Source organism: Typha angustifolia, chromosome 6, assembly GCF_048772165.1.
Source record: "Typha angustifolia cultivar Huaian chromosome 6, ASM4877216v1, whole genome shotgun sequence".
Taxonomy (NCBI): Eukaryota; Viridiplantae; Streptophyta; class Magnoliopsida; order Poales; family Typhaceae; genus Typha; species Typha angustifolia.
The window spans coordinates 6,089,880-6,112,284 of NC_133244.1; the positions used below are offsets into that span (position 1 = coordinate 6,089,880).

Genomic DNA, 22,405 nt, shown 5'->3' on the forward strand with positions numbered 1-22,405 from the left:
CTATTCGGAGAGCTTACTTTGAATCCACTCCACCAGGTCTCAATGACCAAGAACCATAATTCTTCGTCCCGAAATTTTAACACCCAAGACGAGAGGTCACCCTAGCTTTTAACTATTCATCCATCCAAGGGGAAAGGTAAAGCTCTAACTTGCCGACATTTAGGAAGATACTAATTAATTAGGTTGTAGGAAATTCTCACATTTGAGGCCATAGCATCTATCCAATCTAAGATAGTATTGTATTATGTTGCTTCTCTCATATATGTGGAAAGATACCAATAAGATGTTGCTCCTCTCATATATGTGGAAAGATACCAATAAGTTCTGGTAGAATTGTTTGGTAATTTTTTACATGACTAAGGAGATCATAAGATTGATTTCAATCCTAAATAATTATAATGTAAAAAAATTGTTCGACAACGATTGATGACTTGATGGTACGATTGGCTTAGAGGAGCAGCTTGACAGCATGACGACTTAGAGCATGTCTCAGTGGCATTTAGCTCGGAGCAATTGTTCGACGATACGCATAGCTTAAAGCATAGAATAGACAGCTTATTATAGTGGCTAAAGTTTGGTGGGATTTAAGTATCTCTATATTTAAGATAATTGACCATTTATCTGACCCATATCTAACCTTTGAACTTATGAGTTTATAAATAATAAAAAAATACACGTGGAAAGGACTCCTTTATTCTCTTTCCAAAATTATTATTATTATTATTTTGTCCAGAAATATTTGTGGGGAGTATGTAGGGGGCCATTTCATACATTTTAGGAATATATTATTAGAGATAAAAGAATAATGTTATTAATACTAATATATCATTCCCTACAAACGTAGTGCTCGATACTTGGCGCCGCCAAATAATTGGTCGCCACAACATATTCCGACAACGAGGAATGCAGAGGATCCTGACAGGCGTCGCAGTGTGTATATACTTAAACTGCTGCTGCTAAATAACGCACACCTTCCTACGCGCCGCCTCGGACCAATCTATTCTCACTCCTCTATTGGCCGCAGCGGAGAGGCAAATGGCGGGTGAGAATATCACCGCACCGCCCTCCTCGTCCGGCTCGTACCGGACTCGGAGTCGCAGCGAGAGCAGCGGCAGCATCTCGGGCAGTGACCGCATCCGCCTATCGCTGGATCTGGTCACCGCCAGTCGTCGCCATCTCTCCTTCATCCGCTCCTTCGCCGCCTCCTCTCTGCTCCACCACCCCGCGACGCTCCGCCGATCCATCCGACGGTCCGCATCCCTCCTTCGCTTCTCTCCTTCTCAATCGACGGCTCTGATTGATGGATTCTTGTCTCTCTTTTTTTCCTTTCCCGGGCAGGTACGAGGAGCTATGGATGCCGTTGATCGCGGAGCTCACGTCGGCGGCCGCGGAGATCCCGATGCTCCTCCCACCGCACGACGTCCAATGGGTCTGGCACTGCCACCGCCTCAATCACGTAAGCCTTTCAAAATTCCCGAATTGCCCTACTTCTTCTTCCTCCTCCTCCTCTGGGGATGCCAACTTTTAGCTCTCCTCTCCTCAGGCGACCTACCGCGAGTACTGCGCCTCGAGATTCGGGAACCTGATCGATCGCCCGGCCATCTTCGACGACGAGAACGAGGACTACGCTGCGGACCGGTGTCGCGAGATCTGGGCCGTCAAGTACCCATCAGAGCCGTTCGACCTCGAGATTCCCGCTCCCGAAGACGGAGACGGAGAGGGAATTGTCGAGCTCTTTGAAATCGCCGCGAGGTATCGCTCCCTTCATTCCAATTTCGCCGACCCCTTCGTGTCCGAGACTGTGTACCTCGTCGCTGCGAAGCGGAGGTACTTGGATTTCCTCCACCTCGCGAAGCGATTCGAAGGTAGAAGGGGTGTTAGATTGGTTCCGACCTCGGATATCCTCCTCATGTGGCTCGCCCACCAGGTGAATTGTCCTAAAGACTTGATCTTGATGTGGGATTCTATGTGGATTTTGGGGATTTCGATGGATCTGATCGGTTTGGTGGGTGGTAACATCAGAGCTTTCCAGGGAGATACGCGAGGGATACGGAAGGGTTGGGGGAGGTGGAGAAGAGGGTGGTGGGTTTCGGGGATCCGGCGGCGGCGAAGGAGGAGGAGGTCGAGGAGACGAGTAGGGCATGGGAAGAGGCGTACGACGAACCTTACGAGAGGTCAGGCGCGGAAATCGATGCGGTGGCGAAGTTGGCGGCACGGCGAGAAGTGTTCAACTGGGAGGCGGTGGAGGTGGACGTCAACCGCCGGTACAAGGTGCTGCAGCCGAGGTTACTAATGGAGGTATCGTTTCCCAATTTCATTCCTCCGTTCGTTCCCTCGATTGGAAAGTTAGACTCCAATTATTCGTCCTACTTGGAAATGAATAGTGGATGGCGGCCATGTCGTTTTCCTTTTAGATTCTAGACAAACAGTATAGGTTGACCCATAAGATATCTTTATCCTGCTAACCTAATCGATGCCTGATAACCCGATAAGATATTGGATTGTGTGATTTAATATTTACTTTAGGATGATTTAATATTTACTGCTAACTTTATCGATTCTCGATAACCCGATAAGATATCGGGATGTGTGATTGTGCATATTTGTTAATCTGATCTACATTTAAATCTTTACTTTAGGATGCTTTGATATTTGCTATCGGTTTCAGATTAAGATCCAGTATTATTGATGTAGTTAGAATCCTACCTGTTGCCTTGCTATGTTCATAAATTTTTAGGTCTTGCAACATTCTGGAACCATGTAGGAGTGACCTGGATGTACCATTGAGTGTTGTGGATAAGATCTAAACTGGAGGCAATAAGTAACTAGGATATGCAAGAAAGGGAGTGAACTACAATAAAAAGCCTAAATGAGAGTAATTTTGAAGTAATAAAATTGCTTGGATTCAAGTTCAACTTGGCAGGCACTTTGGATACTTTATCTCCTTGTTAGCCAGATTAGAACTTGAACCTAATGTCTCATTGGTGTTTGGTGAGGTCGGTAAGCTGATCAATATGAAGTTTGCTACCAGACAAAAAAGCACAAGAGAATTTGGTGATCCATGTATACTAGAACTTTTCTCACTTGATGATGCAGTCATATTAAATTATCAATGCAGGCATATTCATGCTGTAACTGTGTCAAAATGCACAAATGCACAATCAACATCCAAAAAATATCTTCTTTATTCGCAGGAGAATATGAAGTTATAAACATGATATTCCAATCTGTTGCTTCTCTACTTTACTCGGTCGTTTGATTAAAATGAGGCACTTAGAATTAGCTATTTTCCTATCGAGTATTGTTCTCTATTTTACTTGGATCATTTGATTAAAATGACGCACTTAAAATTAGCTATTTTCCTATTGAGTATTGTGATGTGCAACTCTGTTAAATCTAAACCAGAACACAGTTCTCAGACATGCTTTTGCCTCTTATTTGGTCTATTTGAACTGTTGCACCTATCTCGGACCATCATTAACATGTTATACTATACTTTTATACGAGAAAGCTATAATAAGTTTTGTAATTTTTCCAGTTGCTTGACTTGCTTAAAACATCAATGCATTTACTTATCATTCTTTGCTTGGATTGCAAGTTTGTACAAGAACTCAATTGGATGAACTTACCATCAATTGGTTTTCTGTCTCATGCTAGTGATACCAAAGCTCGTGTGTGGCTGATGGTACATTGGATGATAAGAATGATCCAACTTATGTCAGAAACATACCTGATTTTTCTTCTTTTAGATAGATGAAAATTTTGGTTTATCCAGTTGAATCGGTTCCACTCGTATTATGGCATGATAGTCATGTTCTATACTTAGTATTATCTTTGAGGATATGTACTTTATGTAGTTCATAACTAAAACTTTAGTTCATCAATCTAATTTCTAGGATTACTATTACTGCAGTATGTTTTGGTTTTCTCTATAAACATGTCAATTTAGTACCTGGTTTCTTCTAAATTCATGTCAATTTAGTGCAAAGGCTCTATAGGCATATCTCATTACTTTGTGGTGACAGGTTTATGTATTCCTTAAAGGAGAACTGGAGGGGAAAAGATATGGAAACAAGACATTCCTGCGGCTAAGAACTCTGAGGTCTCATAGATCATTGAAGATTGACGAGGAAGCATACAACTTATCATCCAAACATTGGCGCAAGAGATGGCATCTTTACTGTGAGTTTGGCACAAGAGGCATTGGCATAGAGCTCCGGAGGCGGGGAAATGGTTGCCTGAGAAGTAGCAAGTTGCTCAAAACTGTAGTCTTCTCATGGATTGATTTGTTGCGTGCAACCACCTTCACTCTAACAAGGGAAGTAGACATGCAAATGAGAGCAATGACATCGGTGACACCCCCCATTCAGGCGCCATACTTATTGAAGTGTGTTCCTGATAAAGTGACTGATGATAGTGGTGCAATGATTTCTGATGTGATACTAAGAATGAAAGGCTACCATCCACAAGAAGGCCGTTGGTTGTCTCGCACAGTTCTTGATCATGCCAGAAAAGAGTGTTTTGTGGTCCGGATAAGGTTGATTTGTCTGCTTATTCTTATACAGTATGAGTTTGAATTTGTGGTTACGGTATTAACTAAGATTCCTGTAATTTGTGCAGAGTAGGAAGAGGAATTTGGCGACGGGGAGCTGAAACTCCAACAGCAGTGAAACTGGAGGACAGAATCACAGAAGTTCGGGAAGGCTCATGGTCGTACGTTGCTAGTTCTGTTGGTTTTGCTCCTGGTACGAGATGGCCTGATTCAACAAGAGTTCATTATAAGTAATAAAAAACTACCTTCTCTTATAACTGAGCAAGACACTCAAGTTGTGCTTTGGTGATGCACTGAAGCGATTTTTGTTTACCTGTGTACACCTATCTACCTTTTGCTTCACAACATAAATAAGTTATACCTTTATTGGTACTGTGTTTCCTTATCCATTTAATCAATTTCAGGTTTGAAAAATAATTTTAGAGCTTCAATGCGTCATATATTTCATGCGATATATGATTAAGAGATGCTGGGTGTTTCCCTGTGATGTAGAGAAGGTAGTGGGCACAGCAACACCTAAGAAAGAAAATCTGCAGGAGAAGAAGACAACTTGGTGTTTATCAACTGGAGAACTCCTAACCATACGATGGGAGGATGGTCTGAGTATTCACCTGGAAAATGAGGATTCTACACAAAAGGTAGTGTAAATTTCTCATTCTTCTTGTTTTGGTCTTCCATATGCATAATTAGGATAATTGATAAACTTAAAAGAGACAGATATAAACTATCTTGAGTTTGCTTATTGATAATATTTACCTGAAAATGTTCACTGTCCTAGATAATCATGTTCTCTGTGACTGTCTAGGGACTACTACATCAATGTCAATCTTTCTACAGATATAGGCACATGTTTGTGATATTTTCTGCTATAATAGTGCTTTGGTACCTCAGTTGGTTCATAACATTCAATGAAGAGCATCATTTCTTGATGATATGGTTTAGCCATTATTCACTGTAAGATCTTTCAATGAAATATTTCATGGAATCAAATTTGCTGATGCCATGTAATGTTATGCTGGAATAATGATTTTAAACACTTTAGGTCTGTTTGTAGATGTAAATGAAGCAGTAATTGGGGGGCTTTGGTCTAATGTTGGAGGGTAAATACAATCTACCCTGAGCATTTCAGAATTTATTGCAGGAAATTTAAGGGGAATGTAGAAACGAAACTTAATTCTTGCATCTAATTTATCCTCAGAGAATGAAGAAAGTTTGATGATGCATTTCCTGTTTTGCATCTAGCGCATGTTAAGTTAAAATATAAGAGAATACTACATTCCAAATTTAACGTCTTTTGCATGAAGATGATCCCTGCTGCAATTGACCTGTTCGCTCAGACATCAAGAAGCTTCTTGTTATCTGTTCAGCAGTTCATGCTGCTTGATATTTGACTTCTCTGTAGCTATCCTTCTAGCTTGGTTACTGTCATAGGACCCAGTGAACTTGGTGTACCGATATCAAAGTTTAAATTAGTTGACAAAGAGAATTAGAAATTTGTTTTTAAATCTTTTTAGAGGGTATCTAGCGTATACTGAATTTTGTGCAGGCAATCTTGCTCCGAGGGAGAAGATTGCAATACCAAGTAAAGAAGGCTAATTCATCAAACAAGCAAGATGAAGCTGAAGACCAATACTTCACACTAGTTAGAACGACCGCAGAACATCCAGATGGGAAAGCCACTGCACTTCTAAACTGGAAGTTGCTTGCAGTTGAGTTCTTGCCAGAAGAGGATGCAGTGCTCGTGTTGCTCCTGTGCATGTCTATTGCCAGAACTATATCAGAGATCCGAAGAGAAGACGCTGCTGGCCTGTTAGCCAGGAGGAGATTCCGCGAAGTGCAAACAGGAAAGAGGGACTTGGGTTCTGTGATGCTTCCTTCATCATCTTCTTCTTTATCTCCCCACCTGCAACCTTGGTATTTGGATGCTGCAGAGGTATTAGCCTCTGCAGAGAGGAATGATGGCAGAGAGCCTATTACTAAGTACTCACCTGCTGATGGCAAGGAGCTTTTGTATAGGCAAGCTATTATACAATGAACAATCATCTTGCAAGCTCCTTAAAGTTCCAAATTAATAACATAATAAGTCTGGATTGGAGCAAATATGAATCTTTTCTTCTTTTTTTCTGTGTAAGGTCTTACATGGGAATATTCATCTTCTTCTTTGCTATTCAATGAAGATTGTTATTTGCTCTTAGGCTTATACTGACTGCATTATTGATACCATGTTTCTATCAAGCACATCCCTGCCATAATAAATAGTAGAAGACTTAACAATCCTATATACCTATGTCCCTTTCTAGGTTTCCAAGTTTTGTTGCTTGGCCCTTGATGTTTGCATCTTACAGGATTATGAGTAGGGCTGTCAAAATGATATAGAGCCTGCTGAGTTTGGGTAGATAAAGCTCGATCGAGCTCTGCTAAAAAATTTGAAGTTTAGGCTCGAAGTTAAATTCGAGCCGACTCAATATATATATATATATAATATGAGTAATATGAATCATTAATTTTTTTTTAATCTAATGGCTTTGATTATTTCAAATTATAATTGAATAAGGTTTTATTCCAAATTTATTCGGACTCAAAAATGGTTTGAATCGATAAGACTTGAAATTGCTAATTAAACAGCTTATTTAAACTCGAGCTCAACTCAAGTTCGAAATTAGTTCGAATTGAAATAATTTTAGTTCAACTTTAATCACAAATCAGGGTTCAAAATTAATATCAATTCAAGCTTGATCGGCTAATTTACACCCCTAATTATGAGATATGCGAGAGGATAAAAATTATTAGGGTTTTTAAGTACACCCATACTCTTTGGTGCCCATTTTTACATTGAGGAACCAAAATGATGGTACCTAAAATAATCAATAATCTGGATTGCTGACAATGATTAAAAAATGGCAATCTTAGCAGTCATTTTCAAAGAATAGAATTTTTTGGAAGCACTTAAAATACACATACATCCATAGTATTATATTCACTAATTACCTAACCCCATTTTTTCTTAAAGTTTGGACTCAATATTAAACTAATTCAAGTGGTAACATGGCTCATCTAGTTGTTTTAATAGATTAACTAATCCACTAACCATTCACCAACCCTATAAATGAGACACTTTCAAATCCTCCACTCCATTAATTATTATTCACATCTTATCATATGAATATTTATCACTTAGACTCTCTTCTAGGTCAAATAATTCCCAAGTAATGGAATAATCTCTACTCCTGTTGGTTAGGTTAAATAGTTAACTCGGAGTAAGATGTGAATGAGAATAAAGTTAAATTTTAGGGTGTTTTTAATAAATTTTATTAAAAATTTGTGTCACGAGGGAAACTGGCCCAGCAAAGAGGGGCTCACATGGAGCTTGTCCTCCTCAATGGTCGGGGGATCTCATACAAGTCTAGTTGCACCATTTGGGTATCAAGATTTGTTAAGGATAATTTTATGTGTACCTCTGAAATATAAATTATGTACATCATCTATCATTTTTACTCGGATTTTATTATTTAGTTATTAAATATAATAATTATTTTAAATAAGTTTATATAAACTAGACTGCCAATAAGTATCTAGTGCGTAGTATTATTACACCTCTATATTTGTAATAAAATCGTGTATAATTTATTACTGGCGTAAGTTACCGGAGGTTTAATAAAAATATAAATAAATAACTGTTTTATTTTAGAAATAAGTGGATATAAGAATAATTATTTTTAAAATAAAAATTTTATTTTAGAAATAATAAAGATGAATAGTAGAAAACTTAAAAAACTAGTAAGAAAATTTGCATATAACACCCTATCTTTTAATAAAATTATAATTTATATTTTATATTTTCAGTATTCATAAATTGAGCTTTATAATTTAACAAATATGTGCGGAGAACATCTTGATATTAAATCTATTAGTTAAATTTAACTAAATATCTGAATTAAATTAATTTTATTAAAAAATTATAAAAATATCATCAAACAAGTAATACTAAGAATATTCTAATTATTTTAAAAATAATAGCATTGTAGTAATTTTAAAAATAAAATATATCTACTTAATTGAGCATTCTCGTTCTAGTTTGCGGAGTGTTAGTTGAAATTTAATTCTATATATCACCAAATTATAGAGATTTACTAGTATGTAGGATGTAAATCATAATTTCTTTAAAAGTCAGTGGGTTATATGCAAAGTTCACTAAAAAGTAATAAGATAAAGAGGGAGTAGATTTCAAAGAGAAGTGGGTGCACTTATCACTCTCTCACACAAATATTGGGGACAGGTGGCAACAGCGTGCTGGATCCATCCCCGTGCTTCGCGCAACGGGGCCACGACGATCCGTCGAATCCTAGTTGCACCTCCTCTCAAATACGCCCTCGTGGTACCCGCGACGAACGACGGCTCCTCCGCTACGAAAACTACCTCGGAGTCACTTTTCCTGGTCCTAAAACTACGTGCAGTGAATCCGATTCGGTGGACGGCGGGGCCCACGAGGAGCAGGTACGCCCGTCCTTAGATGAGTACGGGGCCTAGCGGCTGCGCACGTTAGTGGGGACCACGGTGTTCTGCGCCATCCCCAGGGTACGGAAATGGACACCTAGAACGAAAACGACGGTGGAATATTTTTTACTCAATTAGTCGCCTACTTTATTCATTAATTTAGGCCTTTTGTTAACATATATGTATATAGAAGAAAGGATGGGTGCCCCAAGGATAATTACACCTAAATTACTCAACCATTACTTATATTTTATCGTCCGTACTATGGAGTTAGAACACTCCCCCCTAATTTTGACTAGTAAGACGCAATCATTTAATTTTCTATCCAAAATTAAATCTGTGTCTTTTCAATTTAAAATATAATATTAAATATATTTTACTACTCTATATATTTTTTAAATTAATTTTTTAAAATATTAAATTAGTTCTGAACGACGTCAAAATGACTAAAATAATACCGTTATGTTTGTTAAAAAAGACATACAATTTTTTGAGATAATACTGCTAATTGATTAAAATAATTATGATGCTCAACTAAATTTGATAGAAAAATTAATAATTATATTTTAATTATAAATATAAGGAGATAAAAATAATTTTTGACATAAATATATAATTATGAAATATACTTAATCATATAATTTATTATTAGTTTGGATAGAAATATAAAATTTTCTTTTAAATTAAATTAGAGAAATGAGACTTAATTTAATTTGTCAGTCAATAATATTTATACTTTTAGTTTAGTCAAAAATGAGAAGATAAAAACAATAAAGTTTGAGGACTAAAATTTATTTAACCCTTTTATATTTTTCATAAATTATAAATGAATTTCTAAATACTTTCTCTTATTTATTTTATTTAAAAAATATGTGATTAATGCTAGGCACTCTGAAAATATTTCACCCTCAATAGATATTAATATAATTAACGCCTATGTAAAAATAAATAATAATTTAAATATTAAGACTATTATGATTGAATCATTGAGTTTAGAAACCTCATGGAACTGATCCAATAATCAAACATCTTTTTATATATTTTTATATATTTTTAAAAAATACTATTAAATAATTAAATTCGAAACTTAGTCTCGAACCGGACAAGAAGAGTTACAATTCAATTATTAGGTAATATTTGAATTTTATGTTAGAAGACATTCAAACCTAAAATTATTTATCCTTAGGTTTGACAAAGCTATATATATAAATATCATCTCCTCCAAGCTTATCAATGAGCCTCATCCATTGACTTTGCCTTGCGTTTCTCAATTCTCCATCTCATATAAAAGGGATTTTAATATCTAATCCGAGATGAGTCAAAGTTGTCGCTCAAATACTCATCCAGGAATTATAACGAGTGCGTGTATCCTAAGCTAATCATAATATATTTTTAATCTCTTAATAATTGAAACCAAAAAATAATAATAAAAAGAATTTAGAAACTTCAATTAAATCTAGGGGCTTCTTTGTAAATTCCTAAGTAAGAACGGGGGGAATGGAAAAAAAGAAAAGAGGATAACGACAGGTGGAGAACAGCTTGCACGAACCTGGACGGTTCTTGTACTTGGGGCGGTAAAATCACCTCCCCACGTAACACCTCCTCCAATCCGACCTCGCCTCGTCAACCCTGAACCTCCACATTACCCAAAATACCCCTCGTTTCCGCTTCCATCTTCCGCTATCCCAGCTCAATACTAACCCCATTTTGGTCACGTCGTCTTTTTGATCAAGTGATAAGCGCACCTCGTGTAGGCGGTAACCGGTCAGGGTTCTCCTCTGCATACCGCGTTCTTCTTCCTCCCATTTCTGTCCCCAAAACTCGACTATACCACGCTCTCCTCTCCTCTCCTCCGCGCCGGCCGTCTCGTTTCCGCTGCGCTTGCCGGTTTTCGATTTGTGGGAAAGACGGGTAATAGGATAAACGAGTGCCTTACGACATATACGATGTGTTCGTGGAGAGGGATACTGTTGCTCCGCAGACACATCAGGTTCGATCTCCCGTTCCTCCCCCTCCTCCACCCCGTCGTCCCCGTCCCGTCTTTTCTCTTCATCCCCACATGAGCGCCAACCGTTCGACGGAACTCCCCACAGAGATGAGGACGAGAGATGGCCGTATGTTGCCCTCAGATGCGATCACGACCGTCCTTTCTGTGGATCTCCTGATCCAGATCCTGGACCGGATCCGGGACCCGCGGGACCGGAAGTCGTGGCGGCTCGTGAGCCGCGGGTTCCTCCGCGCCGAGTCGCTCCACCGGCGCGAGCTGCGGCCGCTGCGCAGGGAGACGCTGCCGGCTTTGCTGCGCCGCTATGTCGCGCTGGAGCGGCTGGATTTGTCGGCCTGCCCGTTGATCGACGATGCGTGTCTCGCCGCCGTGGCGGCGGCGGCGGAAGGGTTGAAAGTTGTGTGCTTGGCACGTGCGAACAGGCTGGGGTGGAGGGGCCTGGAGGCGCTGGTGGCGGCATGCCCGAGGCTGGAAACGGTGGATTTGTCGCATTCTGTCGGGGTCGGGGACCGGGAGGCGGCGGCGCTGGCAGAGGCGAAGGGGTTGAGGGAGATAAGGCTGGATAAGTGCCTCGCGATCACCGACGTAGGGCTAGCTAAGGTGGCTGTCGGGTGCCCGGGACTTGAAAGGCTCGGGATCAAATGGTGTCTCGAGATCTCGGATATCGGCATCGAGCTCCTCGCTAAGAAGTGCCCGGAGATCAAGTTTCTGGATATCTCCTACCTCAAGGTGGGCTCACTGATTCTTTTCCTGACATAGGATTTCTCTTAGTAGGTCGTTTAAATTATACTTTTAGTGGAAAGATCGCATCTTGGGGAGATAAGACTTAACAAGTCTCATAAAGTGTGGTATGTTATTGTTTTAAGTGGAAAAGTCGCATCTTTGGGTCATTTAGATGCCTTAATTGTGTATTTAGCTGTCGCTAGTAAATGTTAATCCGATCTAACTCTATCCCCAAGATTGGTGTTTTGTTCTTATTCTTTACATGGCTTGTAAATACTTGGTCTGTCTTCGTTCTGTGTAACTTTAGATTCATAGTCTGACAGCTAAATTTTGCTTTACAGGTAATTATGTCTCTCATGTGAATATCTGTTCTGAATTTTGGCTGGTAATTTGATCTAGTTGTGTCCATTTCATGGATTTAGATATTTTTCCATTAATATTTTCATAGTTCGTGAACATGGTTTAATTTGTTTACTTGTTTAGCTTCACATTTGTGGTTTTAGATTCTGATGATTTAATTTGCTTTAGGAACAATTACCAAATATCAATATAGATTTCTTTCTTTTGAAACTTTAATGTTGGGGAAGAAGCTTAAGTGGTTGGATTTTCTATTTCAGGTTACCAATGAATCCCTTCGTTCTATATCCTCTCTTGAGAAACTCGAAGATTTGTATATGGTTGGATGCTCTTTTGTAGACGATGAAGGGTTACAATTACTTAGCAATGGGAGCAAGTCATTGCAGGTGATTCTCAAGCTTCTTAATCGTCATTTTTCATTTTGTTTTTGTTAATGGAATCTGAAATATTAGCCTTTGAATTTTCAAGAAATATATGCTGGAAGTTGTGGTCAGCTTATTACTTGTTCTCTAGACATGGTCCTTATTCTTTCAAACAGTTCCTGTGCTCCTATGTTGCCGCTTTTCTTCCTTTCAATAGATCTAGTTTTTAAATTTGTTGAAATTACTATTCAACATATTTTCATCTATGAAATAGGTTTTATTTTTCTCAGATTGTAGAATGGATTTTTCACTTTTAGCCTGGAAAAAGGATTAGCTTTATTCATATAATATATTTGTTCACAGTGCATTGACGTTTCGCGGTGCGACAATGTCAGTTCACGAGGCTTAACATCACTGGTTGAAGGAAACCAATGCCTGCAGAAAATTAATGCTGGCGACTGCTTTCCTGTAAGTTTATATTCTTAGATCGTTATTCTTCTCCTGTCATTTTCCCCTATGGTTTTTGAATTTACTGAAGAATTGGGATATATTAGGATCTGGAATCAAGTTTCCTGTCCAAATTGAGTTGCGTAAAGAATACATTGACTGTATTGAAACTTGACGGCTTCCAAGTTTCATCTTCAAGCCTTCGGGTCATCGGTGGCAGTTGCAAAAACTTGGTTGAGATTGGGCTAAGTAAATGCACGGGAGTGACCGATGAAAGTATCTCTGAGCTAGTTGCTATCTGTGTTGATCTCAGAACAGTTGATCTCACGTGCTGCCATCATCTCACTGACAATGCCCTTTATTCAATTGCTGATAATTGTAAGAGGGTTGAAAGTCTCCTGCTAGAATCTTGCTCTTTAATAACTGAAAAAGGCCTTGAGAGGATTGCAACTTGCTGTTCCAATCTCAAGGAGATAGATCTCACTGATTGTGGTGTCAATGACACAGGTTTTAAATTTTATTTGTAAAATAGTTCACTGATCTCCATTCTCCTAGTTACACTTTGTTTACATGAGATGATTTATTTTGCAGCATTGGAGTTCTTGTCTGCATGTTCTGAACTCACAACATTGAAATTAGGCCTTTGCTCAGACATTTCAGACAATGGCCTTGCTCATATTGGATCCAATTGCGGAGAGCTCCTAGAACTTGATCTTTACCGGTAACTAGAATAAAAATTCATGATCACCTTTTCTTTTGTCGAATAGGTTTGCCTTTTTTTTATTGTAATAGCAAATCATGGGTTCTTTTGTTTCCACAGCTGTGGCAGAGTTACTGACGAAGGGCTGGCTGCTTTAGCAAGCGGCTGCAAGAGGCTGAGGAGGTTAAATCTGTGTTATTGCACTCAGATCACGGACAATGGCTTAAATAATCTTAGCTGTTTAGAAGAGCTATCAGACATTGAGCTAAGGGGTTTAGCCCGTATTACGAGTTCTGGTATAACTGCAGTTGCCATTGGTTGCAAAAGTCTGGTGGAATTAGACTTGAAGCGCTGTTATTCTGTGGATGATGCAGGCTTATGGGCTCTTGCGCGATATGCTCTAAACCTTAGACAGGTAAAAATTCTAACATCTCCATTACTACTTTTCAATTTAAAGGAAGATGGAAATCATACTTCGGCTTTTTTTTTTGTAGCTTACTATATCGTACTGCCCTGTTACTGGTTTGGGCCTGTGCAATCTGCTTGGGAGTCTGCGGTGCCTTCAGGATGTGAAGCTTGTGCATCTTTCCTGGGTGTCGATCGAGGGGTTTGAGCTTGCACTTAGAGCTTCTTGTGGTAAGCTGAAGAAGCTGAAGCTGCTTAGTGGATTGAGGGATGTTCTTTCCTCAGAGTTACTCCAGATGTTGCAGACTCACGGTTGCAGAATTAGGTGGGTCAACAAGCCTTTAGTTTTCAAGGGCTAAGTTTAGAACCTCACCCCATTTGGCATACGCACCGAGAACCAGATCTGTAAAAATGTAGTCAAAGTGTTTGCCTTGGTTTCCCGGTTTGTTAGATTTATAATATCCAGACAATCTGCAGCCAGTAACTCTCTCAGGGATGTTGCTGTGCTTGATCCTGAGGACCTACTTTTCTTGTTGCTTGTTATCGCACTCGTGATTATGTTCTTGTGAAGTCTCATATGAAGTGCATGTTTAATATGCCCAATGCCCATGTTCTTATAATGTACAGATCAGGACTTCTTATTAACTTCATGTTTGAATGCTAAGGTCTCATACAAAGTTCATGTTTGGCATGCAACTACTCACTCATATCTAGTTGTCTCCAAGTAGCTCAATTGATTTTGTGATTGTTTGTAAGGTTGTTTTTACTCATCATGGATCTAAATAAACCTATATTCAACTTTTAGCTTCAGTTCATCTAAGTAAAACTATACCAATGGCAGGTACAAGCCAATGCCAATAAATTGTCCAAGATCATTACACCTAACAAGGTATATTTCAAATTTATTATGGTGGCATATCGGCATTAAGCTTCCCTGTGCATTCAATTGACCTTTGAATGCAGACGGTGACTGGTTAGAAATGAATGGAGGTTTCTGTGGACAATTATTATGCTTAATATTGCATCTCAACTTTGTAGCCCAATAACAGAAGTCTAACGTAAGGTCAGTATAGTTTAAATTTATTGTAGTCTTTTTGGAGAGAGTTCATTGATTCTATCGAAATTTATTTCAACATCTCTACAATTTTATTTTTATATAGTTATATATAAATTAACATAATTATTTTTTATCAAATTAAATTATTGTACATATCAAATTTAAAAATACATATTTATTCTAAACACATCAAAAATAATAAAAATATAACTGTTATCTAAAATTTAATTTATTATATATTTTTTTAAATGAGTTGGAAGTTTTTTTTAGTTAGTTATTTTCAAATTCGACCTATAAATTAATGAAATATAATAAAAATAAATATTATAGACGAGTAAAATATAATTTTACTTACAATTTTTTAGCATAGTTCAGCACCGCACTCTAACTTTCACGTTACAAAATGGAACCAAAATATAATTTCTATGCACTTTTTCTCTCTCATCATCTCGTGCGTGTGAAGGAAGATTACTTTTCTTAAGATTACTTTTCTTTTCTTTTCTTATGCATCTTTTTCTTGTCGCAATCTTAATTATTGACGAGAGATTAGAGCATTACATTGTTAACCCTTCGTTAAGCGACAACAAGTCAATTTAGAATATTGTTTTAATTAATATCCCCAAAAGATTATACTCATAATTAAACCATAAGATGTAAATAGTAGCAAATCGTGACCTGCCGAGTACCCCTCCAACCTTTTAACCACCGTCCTTTTCTGATATGGGGAAGTAGTGAACGTTGTTGGACATGCACACGTGGCGACATTCTCGAAGCTTCCGTCCCCTTCGGAGCCGTACCCGGATGGCGGACTCGGATCCTGGGTCGGCCCGGGTCCGACGGCTGGATCCCTAACCGACTCAGGATCCGCCGCCAACGCGAACTCCCATGCCGATTCGCAGTGTAGGATCCTCTGCAAACCCGAGTGCATGAGTTCCCTGCCTCGGGGTTCTTGTCGGCCAATTGCGAGCCGGCAAGTACTCCGATGTGAACTCCCCACAGCTAACAAACAAGCAACGCAAATGGTGGGGAGGATTCAAGAACCCTGGCTCTATATAGGAACAAAAGTTCGATGCTAACCACTGACTAACATCTTTGAGCATAGAGAGCAGAGGAAGATCCAATTTTTGATCATGGTAACGTCAACGGATACAAGACAGGAGGAGAGGAAGAGAGGAAGGAGGGGGCATGGAGGAGCAAAGATCGAGGTTAAAAGTGGGGGAGGAGGAATTGGGCTTCTGGTGTTCGGCGGCGCGCTTATAGCTGCGGCGGCCGGAGCGGCCTTTGCGGCCTTTGCGGCCTATCGTGCTCATGCTGATAAGAGAAGACGGGAAGCGGCGGCGATGAAACCTAAGAATGAAGCTTATTTGGAAGAAGAGGCTCCTGAGAAGAGCAAGGGGCTGCAGTCTATTCTTGAGCTCACTCATAGGTGATGTTTTTTTTTTCTTTAAATTCCTTTTAGAGAAGTTTATTAGCTTTCTGTGTGTTCTAAAGACTGTTGGCCATGCTGATGAGTTTAGTGTTCAGGGATGATGATCATTTGACTGATAGCCTAATGGAAGTTAAGGTGATTTTGTTGAAAATTCTATCTATTTGTTTATCTTTTCTATCTTCCTTTAGATTTTTCTCATGCAAAGCTCATCCTGTTCAGGAGAATCCTGAGATTGATGCTGATAGTGTTTGTGATTATAATGTTCAAGAACTACAATTTACTCAACAAGAGAAACAGGCTTTGGAGGATTTAGCAGAGGAAGAAGAAGAGGATGAGGAGGAAGAAGAAGAAGAACGAAGCGCATCAAATTTATCCGAAGACGAGGTAAAAGAATCATCTGAAACAGAAGAAGAGGGTGATATAGGAGAGGAAGGATCAGATAGCACTGGAGCTTCTTCAATCGAATCGAATTCTGACGCTGTCTGGCCGGCGGAGGTGATTGAAGCAGAGAAGCAACCATTGCCGATAGAGTCCATAGAGGTGGAGAACAAACTAGAGAACAAACTAAGAATGGAGGAACAATTACATGGGATTAAAGAAGATTTGGGGAAAGAGGAGGAAGATGCGGAGTACGCTGTGAGGACGATCGTGAAGAAGATTAAGGAGGAAGTAGTGATGGCTTCTGTGGTCATGAATGATCATCCTAGAGGCACAATTTTGCTGTTCCTTTGGATTTCTATAGCCCTTGTGCTTCTCTTGTTTTTTGGTTGTGTCCACCTTCACCTCTCTCACCACATCACTCTATAATCCTCAACTGTTTGATTGCTTCTTTGGTAACATGTCAAGGCTCACATTTCAGGTGTATCCATCCAATGTACATGCATATTTTCTGAGTTGACCTTTATGTCATAGAAGCTTTTGTTTTGGTTAAATAAAGTTCAGCCAATCTTACCAAGAGTAGTGTATTTATTCATTTTCTAAATAGAAGAATCACTTAGATGGCAAATAAAACCAAGAAACCAAGAGGATATGTTGTATAGAGTGCAAGCATAACACAAAACTAGGAGATTTATGTTGTGATAATGTAGAATTGGATTGTTTTAGATTTGTTTCTTTGATTGTTCTGGTGTAATTGTTTCCCTCTTCCTTTTGTTTTCTTAATGTGATCAAAGTTGTGAACTTGGTTTGAATTGGAGAATTTACTGCCCCAAAAGTTTTTTAACAGCTCTTCATGACTTTCTCATGTATGTCTAACATTACACATTTAAGGAAACTCAATTGGTAACTAGTCTAGGAATCAACCTGAATCACTTTATTAAATTTCAGAATAGTTGGCTGGAAGTCACTCTTATTGAGATGATCACTCAAATGAACAATTGCTCAAGAGATGTCTTACATTACTGGAACCAAGAAGGAGAAAAGTTGCAAATATAAATGAAAACAAGTAAGTTGTCTGAGAAACTTCAAGCTCAATAATGATCTACAATTCTGAATCTTCTTGTGTCTTTCTTTGTCTTTGATGCAGAAAAGTATCTGTTTATGGTAGCAGAGAAGGGGAAGGTAAAGCCTCCCTTCAATTCTCAAGCTTACTAATGAACTTAGCCTGTACAAAAATCACATGTATGCCATGAGGTATGTTAAAATTGTGACCTATAATTGCGTTCATACTAATCACTGAAAGAATTAAGAACAAAAAAACTTTTACTGCTTTGATCTCTTTATGCTCTACGCGGTAACTGTACTTGAAAACAACCAAACCATGATTAGATTAAAGTTCCATTTTAACGCAGATGATGTTTTCGAATATGCACTAGAAACAACATAGCATTCTAATTATGAGTTCTGCTGTCAGTTTTGAAGCAGATAAGTAGTTTTCAAATGCACTGGGCCTGCTCATTCTAGAACTCACAAACTTCCATGTTGAATAGTCCGGCTTCTGTCAAAAATTCAAAGTCGCTTAATTTCAAGGAAATTGAAGTCTTCTGACAGTTCTTCTTCCATTCTTCTGATTCTTTTCTCTAGATTTAAATCATATTCATACAGATTACTAATCCATATTATACTTTTCTGATAAGCTACAAGCTAAGAGATGTAATTAGACTCAAGGAAGTCATAATTCTTTCTCCAGGTCTGCAAGTTCTGCAATTATGTTCTGTTAAAACTGATCAATTATTTTTTTTTCTGAAACATAACAATACTATGTTCCGACCGAATAATCCTCATAGTACAAAGAATAATCTTAAAAATCAGCATAATAGTCGTATTGGAACTTTGGAAATAATAGTTATAATTCAATCTATTAAGATATAATTAGCTGCTGTTTAAGGTAGATCATCGATAACAAGAAAGGCAATTACTACAAGACAACAACCAAATCTGACAAAATTATTCAGAACCTTTCATGATCACCATAATCCTAACCTTTTTCTGAACAATGTGCATTCATCAACTAGAGCACAAGAAGAAAATGCTCCCAAAGAAATTGACATCTTTTTATAATCAGTTGTAAGCTTGACATCGATCGCCTAAAATACAAAAATCATTTCCGGGCTACGACAAATTTAGGTTTGTCATAAGGTTAAATTGACCAATAGAATAATTTTTCAGTTGTAATTTAGTTTTACACTACTCGCGGGCAAAACCTCAAATCTTTCGTAAATTTGAGAAGATTGTTTCTAAAATGTAAATATGTACCTCTTAGGTATGAGGAGCAAGTCTTGTTGTCACACTATGTAAGGCTATTATATAGTTATCAACTTTAAAATAAAATCAAACATTTTCACAACGAATAATGGCCGAGCATTAGAGGTGTAACGGGATCCAAATTATTTATTATTGAATCCTCTCCAAATTCGATTTGGATCTTAATTTTTCAATCCATTTAATAAACGGGTCAAAATTAGATAGAGTATTGTCAAATGTGATGGATTTCTAAATCTCTAGCTTTCGAATAAGACCGCGGAAGTATGTACGACACAATCGCTCTGGTTTCACATTTTTCGAACATATTACACGTTATCCTCCCAAAACTATAGAAAATAAATTTTCATAATTCAAGGATGGGGCTAACTCTTACTCTTGTTTAATCCAGACTTTTATTGCATCAAAACTAAAATGCACCATTTTTTTAATGAATAATTTGGTTCTCAAAAATCAAGAATTAAAAAAAAAGGAAAAGAAAAGGATATCCTCACGAGTTTAGCCACGTGTACATCACGTGGCGGAAAAAATTGTGATGATAGAAAAAGAAAAGCCAAAGCAGAGAAAAGAAGAAGCCAAAACAATCGCCTTTGTCTTCTCGACGCAGCGCCTGCGGCCATGGTCGCCTCGTCGTCTTCTTCCTCCTCTTCGTCCTCGTATTCCTCCTCCCCTTCCTCCTCCGGAGAATCCTCCCCCTCTCGTCGCGATCGCCGCCACCGCCGCCGACGCGGCCGCCGTGGGGAAAAGGACGCCCTCAAGCCCCGCAGGGACCACCGGTCGGACAAGAGGCGGAAGAGGAGGCGCCGATCTTCCCGGGATTCCTCTCCTTCAGTCAGCGATAGCTACAGGCGAGCTTGGTTCTTGGATTTAACCCATCTCTTTCTTCATAGTTAGGGTTCGGATTTCGATTTTAATTACGCTTAACCTAAAGAATTTTTTCTTTCCTTTTTTTGTTTTAGCGGAATTTTCTATTGCCTTTGGGGGATAAGAAATAACAAATTTGAGTTGTTTCGATGGCAAAGTCTGATCTTTAGAGAACAATATTAGGGTTTTTGTCATCTTTTGCAAGTCTTTATATCTTCTTTTCATTATCGTAATTAAATGGATCTTGATCTGAACTTATTCTGAAATAGAATTTTGTTTTGGTTGATTTCTTCATTGTGTTTAATATCTCTATATTCTTTTTATTGTGACGCAGCAGTGAGAATTCTTCTGACAGTGAAAGAGAGGCGCATAGCAGGCCAAGGAAACGGAAACAGAATGAAAAATCAAAGAAGGTATTACTTCATTTGATGCAGTTATGTCTGAAATATGTATGAGAGTATGTAATTTGCTGCCTTCTCTTCATTAAATTTAGGTTGAGAGAGATCGAAGCAGAAGTCATCGGAGCAAACGGCACAAACCAAAGGATAAGGAGGTATGGCATTATATACTGCAAGTACTAAGTAATTTAGTTTATCTAATTGGCTAATAGTTCAGTTAGTGTGCTTGTTCGATGATAAATTTTAGCAATAATGTTGGAATCAGTAGGAAAAAAATCTTTTGCATATTGATCTCTGTCTATACCCTGGCCTGCTATGTTTTTAGGGTGCTTTAGATCAGGTGAACTTATAGCAGAATGACATGATCTTGATCACCTTTTTGATTTCAACATCCTTAAATCTGTGGTAATGCTGAACTTGCTGCATACCCTTTCTGTGGATCACTTATTGGCCTAACATGGCACCAGTCCTTTTGTGCATTTAATATTCCTGTTGATTGAACTATCCAACTCCTGATCAAATTTCTGGACCATTACCTTGGATGAATAAATCAATTCTTTTTTGTCAGTAATAGGGGGGCTTAGCCTCATGATTAGGATATCCTAGGTTTATAATTCTTATATAGAGGGTCCTTATACTACTTGCTGCCTGTTTCTGGGTTGGCTCTTTGAAATTGGAGCTGTGGTCTGCAAACGGGTAACTGTATTGTGGATTGGCTTGTTCTGGATGTTCATGTTGGCTTGGTGATTTTTGGCTACGGGAGCTTTATATAGAAGCAGCAGTCTGAGCGGCGCAGCAGTCCTGTACAGCTTTCCAAGGTAAGCAGAAGTTATTGGGTGCTATTTATCATCAGCTTATTATTATTATTTTTATTTTTTACATTTCTGTTTTCTTAAGTATCTCTTTTCTCAGTTCCTTGGACGTGAGAAAGAGGATGGTGTGCGGCGAAGCGCAGTTTCTGGGAAAAAGGTGAGCATTTATCCCTTTTTAAGTTGCTAAAAATGCATTTAAGTATTTAACATCATCTGTGATTGGCTTCTGTTTTTCTCTAGATCCTACTCAAGCTTGACAAATCAAAGGAAGACAAACTGGCAGAAAACAACCGCAATGAATTGCTGAAATTTCTTAATGCTAGTTATGACTGATCACATTGAGTGGAGACTGGTACCAGAGGAAATGTTTAAAGACATGGTCAAAGATGGGATGGTCGATAAGTATGATTCTTTGTAACTGTGGACCTAAAAAGAGTGTATTCTAGTTTCTTTTACTTGTGTTCGTTTCCTTGGGTAGTGGATGGTCATCTACCATGCAGGTCCTCTTTTCTTGTGAACTGTGATAATATAGTTATTCCATGTCATGGATGTTCGTTTTCTTTGTACGATAGTCTTTCCTATAGAATTTAATTTATTTATCACACACTGTCTTTTTCCTAATCAGAGTTCATCTTTTATGAAATTTGAAAAATAATGCATGATCTCACAGAGTAATAGTGGACAATGAAGGATATCATGTTTTTCTTTAATTTACATAAAATTATCAAAGTTATTAATGTATCAATGTGAGAGGATACTTGTATGTGTTACTGCAAGAGAGATGTTCAAATGATTTATTCTGACATGCTTCCCTTGGTTTTAGTATATGCTACTTAGCTGGCACAGATATTTGCTTTACTCTTTTGAGGAATAGAATGCAATATTTTCAGTTGCTTTAAGTTTTTTAAGGTCAAATGATTCTATCTGTTTTGCTATTTGTATCCATGTAGAAGATATATTTTCCTGGCATCATGGCTTTTAACTTTTAGCTGAACCAAAATAGTTGGAACTAAAAGACTTTTGAGGTTGGCATATTTGATGTTGTTTTTTGTTTATATACTTGTTATATCTATTGGAAAGTTTATCTAATTATCTATAAA

The 22,405-nt window shown here is 38.3% G+C and overlaps 4 protein-coding genes across 5 annotated transcripts; all 4 read left to right on the plus strand.

The window, feature by feature from the left end:
• The first annotated feature begins 763 nt into the window (after positions 1–763).
• On the plus strand, positions 764–6,749 carry LOC140760965 (uncharacterized). Its single transcript, XM_073098090.1, has 8 exons — positions 764–1,250; positions 1,339–1,456; positions 1,544–1,927; positions 2,023–2,298; positions 4,026–4,537; positions 4,621–4,745; positions 5,045–5,190; positions 6,099–6,749. Exons 1-8 carry the CDS (start codon positions 1,036–1,038, stop codon positions 6,585–6,587), a joined length of 2,265 nt encoding a protein of 754 aa, XP_072954191.1. The 5' UTR covers positions 764–1,035; the 3' UTR covers positions 6,588–6,749.
• A 4,044-nt stretch (positions 6,750–10,793) lies between these two features.
• Positions 10,794–14,741, plus strand: LOC140760991 (F-box/LRR-repeat protein 3). The gene is made up of 7 exons (XM_073098135.1): positions 10,794–11,780; positions 12,392–12,517; positions 12,857–12,961; positions 13,048–13,447; positions 13,532–13,661; positions 13,761–14,055; positions 14,135–14,741. Exons 1-7 carry the CDS (start codon positions 11,106–11,108, stop codon positions 14,402–14,404), a joined length of 2,001 nt encoding a protein of 666 aa, XP_072954236.1. The 5' UTR covers positions 10,794–11,105; the 3' UTR covers positions 14,405–14,741.
• Positions 14,742–16,084: 1,343 nt separating this feature from the next.
• On the plus strand, positions 16,085–17,631 carry LOC140761250 (uncharacterized). Its single transcript, XM_073098512.1, has 3 exons — positions 16,085–16,528; positions 16,627–16,666; positions 16,751–17,631. The coding sequence occupies exons 1-3, from the start codon at positions 16,233–16,235 to the stop codon at positions 17,336–17,338; spliced, it is 924 nt and encodes a 307-aa protein (XP_072954613.1). The 5' UTR covers positions 16,085–16,232; the 3' UTR covers positions 17,339–17,631.
• A 2,159-nt stretch (positions 17,632–19,790) lies between these two features.
• On the plus strand, positions 19,791–21,907 carry LOC140761315 (uncharacterized). 2 transcript variants are annotated; one of them, XM_073098590.1, is made up of 6 exons: positions 19,791–20,079; positions 20,430–20,508; positions 20,589–20,648; positions 21,267–21,311; positions 21,406–21,462; positions 21,546–21,907. In XM_073098590.1, exons 1-6 carry the CDS (start codon positions 19,850–19,852, stop codon positions 21,636–21,638), a joined length of 564 nt encoding a protein of 187 aa, XP_072954691.1. In that variant the 5' UTR covers positions 19,791–19,849; the 3' UTR covers positions 21,639–21,907. The 2 variants fall into 2 exon arrangements, with proteins under 2 accessions (XP_072954691.1, XP_072954692.1); XM_073098591.1 differs by having other exon boundaries at positions 20,433–20,508.
• The last annotated feature ends 498 nt before the right edge of the window (positions 21,908–22,405 follow it).